The 12,230-nt window shown below is 34.3% G+C and overlaps 2 protein-coding genes across 2 annotated transcripts; both read right to left on the reverse strand.

Moving 5' to 3' along the window:
* Window positions 1-2,753: 2,753 nt before the first annotated feature.
* Window positions 2,754-6,229, reverse strand: LOC121268864 (probable serine/threonine-protein kinase PBL23). The gene is made up of 5 exons (XM_041173129.1): window positions 5,880-6,229; window positions 4,330-4,511; window positions 4,032-4,221; window positions 3,500-3,891; window positions 2,754-3,261 (listed from the first exon to the last, which is right to left on the reverse strand). The coding sequence occupies exons 1-5, from the start codon at window positions 6,064-6,066 to the stop codon at window positions 2,983-2,985; spliced, it is 1,230 nt and encodes a 409-aa protein (XP_041029063.1). The 5' UTR covers window positions 6,067-6,229; the 3' UTR covers window positions 2,754-2,982.
* Window positions 6,230-7,143: 914 nt separating this feature from the next.
* LOC121268863 lies at window positions 7,144-10,007 on the reverse strand. The gene is made up of 2 exons (XM_041173128.1): window positions 9,853-10,007; window positions 7,144-9,717 (listed from the first exon to the last, which is right to left on the reverse strand). The coding sequence occupies exon 2, from the start codon at window positions 9,424-9,426 to the stop codon at window positions 7,453-7,455; it is 1,974 nt and encodes a 657-aa protein (XP_041029062.1). The 5' UTR covers window positions 9,427-9,717; window positions 9,853-10,007; the 3' UTR covers window positions 7,144-7,452.
* Window positions 10,008-12,230: the final 2,223 nt, after the last annotated feature.

Consider the following 12,230-nt stretch of genomic DNA (forward strand, 5'->3'; position numbering starts at 1 on the left):
ATATACTGCACGTATATTTTTTATTTGAGAAATTTTATTTGCAGTTTCCATCACGTATAATTTTGAAGTGGCAGCATATAAGTAGAATGCTGTTATTCAAAGAAAAATGGCAATTTTGAAATGGCAGCATATAAGTGGAATGTTGTTATTTGAAAAAAAATAGCCCGACCGTTTAGAAGCGGTTATGTTTTTGTATACATTTGTATATATTTGCATTCTCTAAAAACAAACCTAGTAGAAAACTTGTTAAGTTATTCTAACATATCTATTCTTATTGCATGTATTCTAGAGAATTTGAGGCATTGGCATTGCGCCCATCCCATGTTATCTTCAGAATATGAAAGAAGAATGGGACACAAATAATATTTTTACAATTTTGTATTTAACCATATTCTAAGTTGAGAATATTTTTATAAAATTATATTATTCTATAAATTATTTTTTAATTTATAAAAGATAATTGTGCAAAGTATTATGAAAATGATTATTTGTATCATTGCATGTATATTATTTTCAAAAACGCTTGTTGCAAGTGCATGTTGTAAATAACGTGCAAACGAGACTGACGTGGAGATACTTGATGAGAGAGAGACCGAACTGATGAGAGACCGCTGAGGAGAGAGAGAGACTGAGCTAATGAAGCTGATAAGAGAGAGAGATCGAGCTAATGAAGCTGATAAGAGAGACGATAAGAGAGAGACGATAAGAGACCGAGCTTATAAGAGAGAGAGAGCTGATGGGAGAGAGAGACGACCTGAGGAGGAAGAGATAGAGAGAGTTGATGAAAGAGAGCTGATGAGAGAAAACATGTGCGTTTAGAGAAAAAGTAAACAATTCATTTTAAATCTGACGTGGCATGGACGACTACACACCGATTGTATCTACTGACTGTATATAGAAGAACTGTATTATTTTCTTTTCTAATAATATTTTAGATTGCAAGTCACATCCATTAAGAGATTGTTTGGGAACACAAACCATCTCATCCCATATTAAAATTTCTCATAATTTCATTCTTAAATATCACTAAAATACAAACACTTTTCAATTTAAGTTTTTAATTTTTTCATATAATCATTATAACTTTCTCAAATTTCTATACAAACCACACAAAAAATAAAACATTTTCAAATTTAAAAATAAAAATTAAGTGAAAAAATTATATTATAATAATATTATAATTTTATAATATTTTATTCAAATTTTTCTCTCTTATTTTCTAAAATTCAATAAAGCATTTTAATTCAAACCATTTTCATTATCATTCACACACTATTTTATTTCTAATAAAAGAATTTTCATATCATCTCATTTATCCAATGTTACACTGGCCAACAACCTTTTTTTTCTTTTTTCTTTAATTGAGAATAAATATTCCATCATTTATTTATTTATAAGTTGTTGTCAAGACCGTCTTAGTACTAGCATTGGATTATGCATCTGCATATATATCTATATATTTGTATAATATGATTTTAAATTTGGTTGCATTGGATTATGCATATCCAAAAATTTGTATAGTTATGAACAATGTTTCTACAAATTTGAGAATGTATTGTTCACTCTCAAAATCTTATTTTACTACTTTTCTCTCTTCTCCCCCCTCTCTCAACACCAACGAAAACAAACATTTTATCGAATCATTTATTTCTCCTTACTTTCTCTCTTGACATCAACTAAAATAAATTCGATAGAAAAAACTAATTTTAGAAATAAATAAATATGTATTATTTTATTATTATTTAGCTCAATTATACATAATCTAATGAGAGTTTTTTTTATATGCAAAATAAAAATAAAAAAACTAATACGTATAATCCAATATAATTTTATATATACATGTAAAAAAACCAATACTATTGCTATTGATAAGACGAACAAATTTTTAGTTTTAGCTTAAGAAGCTTGCCTCTTGTTAGTCAATGGATAGGTGGCTAGGTTGCATTTTTAGGTTTGTTAGAGTGATTTAGATTGAGAGATGAGATTAACTCATCTCATTTCATCACTATTTATAAATTTTAACTTGAAAATTTTATTATTATTTATAAATTATCTAAAATCATCTCTCAATCCAAACGAAACTTTAAATCATACATAACGGGTTGCATAACAATTGGACTAGATATGTGATTTTGTGACTCTTGACTCCAGCTCCAGTTGGCAGGAAACCACGTCAGCCAAAAGTACAAGCTTGCTCCAAGTGTATCATGGCATCTTATGTATAAATTATCTAATATCATTCAATCATTACAATTGTTTTAAATTTTTATATAAAATAAAATAAATAATTCAATTTTTTTAAATTTTAAAATAAAAATAATATTAAAAAAATATTTTATAATAATATTTTATTTAATTTTTAGTTTTTATCTCAACTTATTTTATCTGTGAAAACAAACTAAGTATAATAGTTCATGAAGGTACTAATCGAGATTTCTAAACTTAAAAAATAAAAAAAATTGTTAGTTTTAAAGAAAGTTTACAAAATTAAATATATAAATTGATGATATGGTATGTTAAATTATAAAATTATTTTTACTGTAAAATAAATTCAACGAATATTGCAATTTAGAGGTTTTTATACTACACACATTATTTAGATGACATAATTTAATTTGTAAGATTTAAATTAAATTTTAAAACTTATCTTTCTAATTAAATTATAATTTCTCTTAAATTATACTACCTATATAGTGTGTGGTATAGATTAAGATAAAAATTATTTACATCCATCATATCATATAAAAGACATATTAATTTATAAATTTACAAAATTTTCCTCTGATTATAACAGTTTCTAACGAGAAAAGAATGACATTAGAATAACTGGCATTCGGGTTGAATTCAAATTATGTTTCTTTTTTTACAGTGCAGCTCACCTGCAACGTGTCTGGATTTCATGAAACGGTTCAAAAGCTTAACCATTTGCAATTTTTTTCTTCTCATTTTCTTTACACACTCCTGATTCATGAATATCATGGTCTAGCTACCAGACTCGATATTTCCATTGCTTTCTTCTTTATCGGGACAAGCTGAATTGGCTTCGTCTTTCTGATCACCAGCCTCTTCGTTCTTGTTAACGGATAAAAATTCAAGAGCTGTAACGACATCGCTAATTAGAGGCCGAGTAGTATCTTCCTCTTGGAGACACATGGCTGCAACTGCTAGAGCTTGGTACAGACTCTTTACTGGGTACTGTCCTTCAAGCGAAGGGTCCGCCATTAACGTGAACTTCCTTCTGTCTCTAAATAGTGGTTGTGCCTGCAAAAAGAACAACTTGATCATCAATTTTAAGGCTTCAACTTATATGCTTTCCTGCACAGCCAAACTGCTACCTTGGAGGATTGAGACTTTGATGTCAAACTAAAAAAGGAATATTGCCAGAAAAAATAACCATTGGAGCACGATGATCATCATAACATTGAAAGCTTTTGAATTCAGTCCTAATGCTCGAGAAAGCTTTTGTTTGGGTGGGGAAATTAGAATATAATAGGCATACCCAAGTAACTAGATTCTGCTCTTCTGTTGCTCTTGTATTGTCAATGACTCTCCTTCCTGTGACTATCTCCAAAAACACCACTCCAAAGCTGTACACATCGGATTTTGTTGTCAATTGGCCTGTGAGAGCATACTCGGGTGCACAGTAGCCATAGGTTCCCATCACCCTGGTGGAGACATGGGACTTATCCCCAGTTGGACCTAGCTTTGCAAGGCCAAAATCCGAAAGCTTTGGATTGAAGTTCTCGTCCAATAGTATGTTTGATGCTTTGAAATCGCGATATATCACTGGTGGATCAGCTGTTTCATGCAAGTATTCAAGCCCTCTTGCTGCACCTTCAGCAATTTTCATCCTGGTATACCAACCCAAAGGTTTTCTGTTCGGAGCTATATCTGTGTATCATAAAAAAAAAAAAAAAAAAGTTGCTCAGATACCATTACAGCTGGGAAAGCAAGCTCGCATTTATATATAGATTACTGCTTAAAATATTCTATATAACATGTGAGAATAGAGATGATAAAATGGGGCATACCGAGAAGGTGATCCTCCAAGGAACCATTGGGCATGTACTCATAAACTAAAATCCTCTGATCCCCATCAGCACAATATCCAACCAAATTGACAAGGTTAGGATGGTGAAGAAGACTCAACATCAAAACCTCCACAAGAAATTCTCTGTTCCCTTGGAATCCATTCCTGTCGAGTTGCTTAACTGCAACCACCTGAGTGAGATGAGACATGAAAAGTTACTGAATTTTTTGTGTATCTTTGTTTTTATTTGAATTGTAATCATTACAAACTAAACATGATTATTTTATATAATATGATACTTGATTTGTGCTTGCAATTCGCCCTTTGTACACCCTCCCAAAGCCTCCTTCACCCAGCAGATTCTCAGAGTGGAAGTTTTGAGTAGCAACACACAGCTCACGGAAAGAGAAAACTCTAGCGGAAATAGTTCCCTTTCCAATCGTTTTTATCTCTTCCGTTATGAACCGTCTCCTGCTGCTATCTGCAATATAAAAGCATGTTCAAATTTACATTTTCCATTCGATTTGGAGGGGAAAAATGCTGTTCCAAGAACACTGAGTAGTCCCCAGAAAAGGAAAACATAGAATCAAATAATAGAATCAAATTCTCAAAATTCCAGATGTGCATATGAAGATGTAGGCTCATAAACATTAGGGAAGAGTGTTTAACAAACGAGAATTATTAGAGACACAAAAAGATTACACAAAGTAAACCTACAAATTGATGTATTTTTATGAAATTTGTTAGATTTACTTTATAATAAAAGTAATTTTACAATCTGACGTACCACATCATGACACATTAGTTTGTAAATTTATTTTTGTAGAATCCCTTTAACAAATATTCCGCACTTAAAAATGCAAAACTTCAGAAATAAAAAAATCTCATATTATTGCACCAGGATAAAATTATTGCCTACGTGATTGATGAGTTTAGGAAAACCAATTGACACATCTCTCCTTTCCCGTGCTGTTCTAAGAGGGGGAGGCTCCTCCGTCACCTATTCCTTCTCCAATTTCCCTTACGGTTTTCTTAAGTAATTTTTTTTTTTTCCCCATTCTTTAAGGTAAAAAAATCTTGATCTGTTTCCTATTGGCCACCAACAGTTCACACACGCCTCAGACATCGATCTTCAAAACGAGTCAAGAATCGCTAGTATCATCCAACCAGCGCCTATGTTTACGCTGTCCATACTACTCGTGAGCCCCCATGCATTGCAGCGAATGAGAATATGGAGCTAGTGAGGTAGAGTTCTCCATCAAAACGCGCCAAAACACATACGATCATAAATGCCTTCTATCAATCGATCCACCAAGTATGTAACATTATAACATGGCCTATACTCTAAACAGATTAATTAATGATATAATTGAAATTTTACTGAAACTTTATAAAGAGTAAAAATTTCTCATTTCCAAACAATGCGGGATCCTATACAATACTTATTCTTATATTTATCATATTAGATATCACAATCTACTTCTTTTAAATTCTCGATATCCTCATTAGACCTGTCCGTTGTAGGTGGCATTGCATTTAGCGAGTCTTGAGCCTAAGGAACATGAACCTAATTCTCTTTTTCTTTTAATTTTACCCCTCTTTTTTTTCTAGTACTCCCTTAAATTCTTGATGTTCTCGTTGGATCTGTCCGTTGTAGGTGACATTGCATTTAGCGAGTCTTGAGCCTACGGAACATGAACCTAATTCTCTCTTTCTTTTAATTTTACCCCTATTTTCTTCCTATTACTCAATTGCTGTAATGGGTTTTTTGAACGAGGCACCAAGTGAGCCACCCCCTCCTTCTATATCTCCAATATAATTTTAATGCATATTGAAGTGAAAAATTTACCTGATTTGAATGAGAGCTTAGTGAAGGAGGCTAAAGTTTTTGTGTCCCTGTATTCCTTAATGCTCTTTTTTAATGAGTTTCTGCCGATTTTCTCTTGTGGCATGCAACATTGAAAACACCCGGCCATTTTCCTCTCCTTCTCCACAACTTCAACCTCAATCTGACCACACCAAATTCGAAAGATCATCAAAATCTTGCATTTATTTGTCACACCGTGAAGACTTTGGGTCGGCACAACAAAACGCGTTTGAAATGGAGAAACCAATCTGCTTAGCTATCAATTTGTCTTAATCCCGGAAAAACCAGAACCTGGTTTTTCAGGAAATTAACGAAGGAAAACTCTCCTCAATATTAATTTGTTTTGGTTTATCTTCCTCACAATCCCTTGAGTCCAGATAGGCAAATGACCGAGTCAAATTTTCTATATATGTTCAGAAGAAACAGCAGCTACCAATCTTTTGCTCAACTGCCTCTCCATCTTATTTTGCCTCGTATATAATATTATAAAATAATATTTTATTCAACTTTTAACTTTCGTTTAAAATTATATAATTTTGTCTTATTATCTAAACTGCATCTTAGTGCGTAAATAGTGGTGATTGGTGAATAAATGCCATTCATATATGTTCACCAACATTTAAAATGTGTCCGAAGTGAAATGATACTTTTGCCTTCCAATAGTTGAAATTACAAGAGCGTATGAATGTATTTTTATCTTCGCAGAGTAATATTAGATACAAATTTCAAATAGAGAAGTTTCATACATGTATTTTATAAAATGTGAATCCCATTAAAAAAGAAAAAAAAAATTACACTTTTTTTATGATAGGATTCACTTTTTTATAAAGGCCTACACGAAACTTGTCTATTGAAGTTTGTAAAAATCATTTATTCCCCCGCAAAAAAAACTTGACCTAAAAAATATGAAAATGTATTTGTAGAGGCGACTCTTTTGTAGCTGGAGTCGTAGAAAGGTGAGGTCGAGCTAGTTTACACTAACGCATCTTGTTCAGTCGGGCGATTAAACTTTTTTAAGGCGGACATGACATTTATTTTCGGCGTAATATTGCCCTCAAAACATATGACATAATGATGTTCAATGTCTGTTTGATCTGACATCATGGTGCTGTTTACCGTTAGTGTTCCAAAAACAGCGAAGAAACAGAGAACTGGCTTATCTTGTTTTTCCCTCCCTCGTACTTCTTTGTGCCCCCGCAGTCTAGTTTTTGTGATAGTTACTTAAACTCTCCTTCTACCTGTCTTTGTGATAGTTACTTCTGTTTTGATCTACCGAACAGATATCAGCAAACAAACTGCAGAAAATATGCAGTGACGACTTGCACATCATTCTCCAGAGGTATAAAGACTAAAGCACTAAATCACTGCCAGAGGCTTCTAATTAGTGAAACAGGTTCTGTTATAAGTACTAGAACCAAAATACTTGCTTTGATTTCATCCTTAGCTTTCAACCATGTATAATGCAAATAGGACATATAACTGAAGCAAAGCAGTTTCATTGTAGAGCAATGGAGCAGACCAGCTTTGTTTGGTTGGTATTTCCTCAAACCTGTAGCTAGCTAGACCTAGCCGCTTTTAGCTCAGCAATCACTCTCTCAAGCCGAGTAATCCGAGCTTCAAGTTCCAGTCCTGGTATTTCATGTGTATAGCTACCACCTTCTCCTTCCTTACCATGGATGCTCACCCTTTTGTAAACAGGATTTTCTGCCTTGCTCTCACCTGGACCATCAATGACTCTCTCTAACCCTCTCAATGCATCTTCAACTTTAATATTTTCCCCGTCTCTCATCATTGACTCGGTCTTTTTCACAGCTCCACCTATCACTGAAAAGCTCTGTGATTGGCCCAAAAAAGGCTCACCAACACCGTCTGCTCTTCTACCTAGACTGTTATGCATGCCATAAGATCTCATTTCCCCACCTGCTGATTTATCTTCCTTTATAGATTTATCTACTTCAACCTTGTTGCGTTTGGGCGAGAAACCAGGTGGAACATCAGCATCATTATCTCCCTTGTTTCCTATTGATGCCTGTGCTACTTGTTTTGGCACTGTTGGTTTATACACATTAACAGAGTCCTCTGCTTTAACCTTGTTAAATTTGGCAGAGAAACCAAGCAAAACATCACCATCTTTACCCGTTGGAGCCCATACTGCCTGACCTAATATTGATTGTTTCCACCAGTTCAAGTAACGAGTGGTAACCTCACCCTTAGAAAGGCAGGATGGAACATACAATTTCGCATCACTCGGGCGCTTACTATAATTGTTCCAGGCAATTTTATGATCCTTACTGCATTGAGCAACACAGCCCGGGAGATCTTGATCCATTCCAAATTGCATTGCAACTCGATGTGGGAAGTAATGTTCTATACTGCCAAGCCCAACCAGCTCGGAGACCCTAAAATATCTAACCAATGCCTCTATTTCTTCATCCAATTTAGTATTAACCGGTACCCAGATATCCTTTTCTCCATAAACTTTTCGAGAATTCAAATTGAATGTATATGAAACGTAAGGACGCCAAAGAAAACTTTCCCTAGCCGAGTCTAGAACCGACCTCACATTCTTAACTTTCACACTTCTGACTTTATGCCAGCGAGCAAATACCGGGTCACCACATATGAGCTGATTTGGCTTTGGCTGCAATGATCTAAATCTCTCCCACGCCCAAAGCTGAACTAAATGATACGGTGACCGGAAGGTTACTTCGACCACGTCTTTGTCCAATGCAACAATGGCTTCTTTCAACAGACTCAAATCGCTGTAAATGCTAGCAAGAACTGCAGGGGCAAGCGCGATTCGAGTCCCTTTAGCGAGATGAATAGCAATAGGGAAAAAATCCTTGTTGATCAACCTAGAGTTGGGGAGAAATGATATTGACAACCAGAAAACAAGAAATACTTCATGCTCGATTTCGCTCTCAGTATTCATGAACGTCTTCATCCATACTTGGGGGCAGGCCTTGCGAGCTTTACTCCTCCCAGCTTCAACACGCGCTTGAATCAGTTTCGCCTCTATTTCTTTCAACTCTTGGGTTTCGACAGGGCTATGAACAGATTCTCCTAAAACTGAGAAACCTCCCAAAACCATTATATCCTCCAACGTGAGCGTTGCTTCTGCCCAAGGAAAAATACATGTGTTGGTCTTAGAACACCACCTTTCAGCAATACCAATAACAATATCATGGTTCACGTCGATTTCGTACATAGAATTCATTATAGCTTCAAATATGCCGGCTTTCTTCCACAAAGATTGATACTTGGGACACATGGAATCGACCCAACTTTTCCATTTTCTTGGCGGGTATCGCCAGCCGTTGAATCTGACCTTCAGAGGCCATTTTGAGGGTTCGAAAGTGGGTGGTAGGGAAGAGGGAGAGGGTGAAGGAAGCTCAAAGATTGGTCCTTTTATGGAGACCGTGGAGGGTTTTAGAAAACGGGCTGGTCTGGAAGTTGGGTTGTGGTCACCCATGGGTGAAACCATGAGTTCCTCTCTAAGCTCAATTATATTGTCTGATAGTTCAGTCATTGTCGGCGGTCAAGAAGGTTGGAAAATGGACTCTATTTTGTACAACAGGCAAAGGGTTATTGTGATTCCGTTAAAATTTTTCCTTTCTTCTTTGCCTTATCCTCTGTTTGTTTTTCCGGAAAATGAAAGGCTCTGCTGAACTCGAAGCTTTTGGTTCCTTCGAAGCGGAAAAATGGAGGTGTCTCTCATCTTTAGTGAGGTTTAACAGCTTCAACAAATTGGCAAAAGCTTGCCCTTTTTATGTTTGCAGAACAAAACCATTGCTACAGAGAAAGGTGGAAGTGTGCGTTGCTGCAAAACAACCAAAACATTTCCTAAAGATACTTCCTACCGTACCAAAAACACGACGCCGCACTGAACAAAAATTACTTACTTCGAGAAAGTGAAGTCTATAACATCGTCAGAAAACTTCTTGAAAAAACTTACCCAAGTGAACCAAAATAGTTCTTGAAAACACTTTCCTGCCTTCCTGCGTCTCTCCGAGCCTGCTTTAATGGATGAAACCGCTGCTCCGATACAGTTGTGAGTGCATACAAAACGGATGCCCATAAAAAGAAGAAATGCATACAAAACGTCGCCGGGGGGGGGGGGGGGGGGGGGGGGGGGGGGGGGGGGGGGGGGGGGGGGGGGGGGGGGGGGCGAGTGTGTATACAAAACGTGCTCTGGGGGAAACAAATAGCATACAAAACGTCACAGTTATCTATCTTTTTAGGAAGAAAAAAAATAAAGAGCAATGACATTGATAGCCATCCATTTACAATTTTTCTACAATTTTTTAATAAAATAATATTTTTTTTAAATGTTTAACACATCAATTTAAAATCAAAACTAAAATAAATATTTAAAATAATATTATTTTATTAGAAAGTGGTAGAAAATTTGTGTCATATGGATATCATTTCTAAAAAGAAAAAGAAAGAAAGGACACTCACCACATTCAGGTGAGGAAGAGAAAAAAATTTATTTATTTTATATTTTAATAAATTTACAATTAATTTAATGGTTAATTGAAAATTCCGCATTAATACAGCGAGTGTTTGGATGTTAAATTGAGTTGAGATGAGTTGAGTTGAGATAATAAAATATTATTATAATATTATTTTTTAATATTATTATTATTTTAAGATTTGAAAATTTTAAATTATTTATTATATTTTATATTAAAATTTGAAAAAGTTATAATGATGAGTTGAGATAAATTAAGATGATTTTAGTTACCAAACTAGCCTCATAAGATGAGAGAGTACATCATTGTATGTGCTTGACATTCCGATGGAGAAGGGGAAAAATGCATTTTTCTTTGGTCCACAAAACTTATGTACCCTTGAACGTTGGATTTATTTGACATTTTCTCTTTATTTCAAAAAATTTAAAGTGTCGTTTGACTCGACTCATTTGATTTCATTTAATTATTATAATTTTTTAAAAATTTTTAAATAAAATATAATAAATAATTCAATTTTTTAAAATTTTAAAATAAAAATTATATTAAAAAATTATATTCTAATAATATTTTATTTAACTTTTAATTCTCATTTTATTTCTTTTCAACTTAACTCACTATCTAAATCTTCCTATTAAGATATTGCATCGATTAAGAAATAGGACAAGAATCATGATATTTTCTAAGAAAATACTTATAATTTATAATCCAGTTATTTAATCATAAAATAATAAAAATAAATGATTTAATTGAGAGTAATAGTTTAAAATATAAGGATAATATAATTAAAAAAAATAACTTATACAAATTTAAGACGTCGAAGTCGTGTTCAAATCTTTGAAGAAATGAAGTTCATTTTAAAAATATTTTTATTACTCATTATCTTCATACATCACATACAAACTATATATATTTTTTTAATTTTTTTGTTTGATTTTTCCTAAACTAATTGAGTCATTCTACTTATCATTCATATATGTACAACACACATTTAGTAAGAAAACCGACGTCATCAGCGCGGTTTTTGGGCAAAACCGTCGCCGACCGACGTCTAGAAAAATGGGAGAGACGCCGACCGTAACCGGTCGATAAGGAGGAGGACACTGATCGAGACGGTTCTCTGGCAGTTCTCGGTCGGCGTTGGTTCTCGACGGTTCTATTGAGATAATAATGAGAGAGACTGAAAGAGAGAGATGCATAGGAGAGAGAGAGTTACAGAGGAGAGATAGATAGAGAGAATTGCATAAGCAAATTCGGGAATAAGGGGATTCGGGAATAAGCAGAAGACTCTTATCAAAACGACGTTGTTCCACTTAAGTTTAAGTAGAACGGCGTCGTTTCAGACTTATTATTTTTTTCTTACGTCCTTAATAGAACGACGCTGTTTAGTTTAATGCCAAACGACGTCATTTTCAACATCTGTTGTAATACTTATTAACTAAAACGACACCGTTTCACTTAAACTTAAGTGGAACGGCGTCGTTTCGATATGGATATATTACAAAAAAAAAAGATTTTATTATATCGGTCAGTTTAGCGGTCCGGTCGAGCTTTAAACCGAGACCGAATCGCTGAACGTCGATTTTTTGAAATTTTCACCGCACGCCAACCGGTTCCTGACGCGGCCGGTAGGTTCACGTTGGTGGCGGCTGGTGTCGTCGGTTTCTACACAACTCTAATATATGGTGTGTTGTGTGAGGATGATGATGAGATTTTTTAGTAAGATCAATACTATGACTATAAAAAAATTTTATAAAAATAAATTTATAAATCGACATGATTTCATATAATACGTTAAATTCATTTTACAAGAAAACTAATTTGACAATTTAATATAATACATTAAAATATATTAAATTAT

The sequence above is a fragment of the Juglans microcarpa x Juglans regia genome, chromosome 6D (genome assembly GCF_004785595.1).
Source record: "Juglans microcarpa x Juglans regia isolate MS1-56 chromosome 6D, Jm3101_v1.0, whole genome shotgun sequence".
NCBI lineage: Eukaryota > Viridiplantae > Streptophyta > Magnoliopsida > Fagales > Juglandaceae > Juglans > Juglans microcarpa x Juglans regia.

Excerpts from the sequence above, each read along its gene's own strand:
- LOC121268863 (XM_041173128.1), bottom strand. The coding sequence starts at position 9,426 with ATGACTGAACTATCAGACAATATAATTGAGCTTAGAGAGGAACTCATG.
- LOC121268864 (XM_041173129.1), bottom strand. The coding sequence starts at position 6,066 with ATGATCTTTCGAATTTGGTGTGGTCAGATTGAGGTTGAAGTTGTGGAG. Across the intron at positions 4,512-5,879 it reads TAAGCTCTCATTCAAATCAG|ATAGCAGCAGGAGACGGTTC; the intron begins GTAAATTTTTCA and ends TTTATATTGCAG. Across the intron at positions 3,892-4,031 it reads CTTGGAGGATCACCTTCTCG|ATATAGCTCCGAACAGAAAA; the intron begins GTATGCCCCATT and ends TATGATACACAG.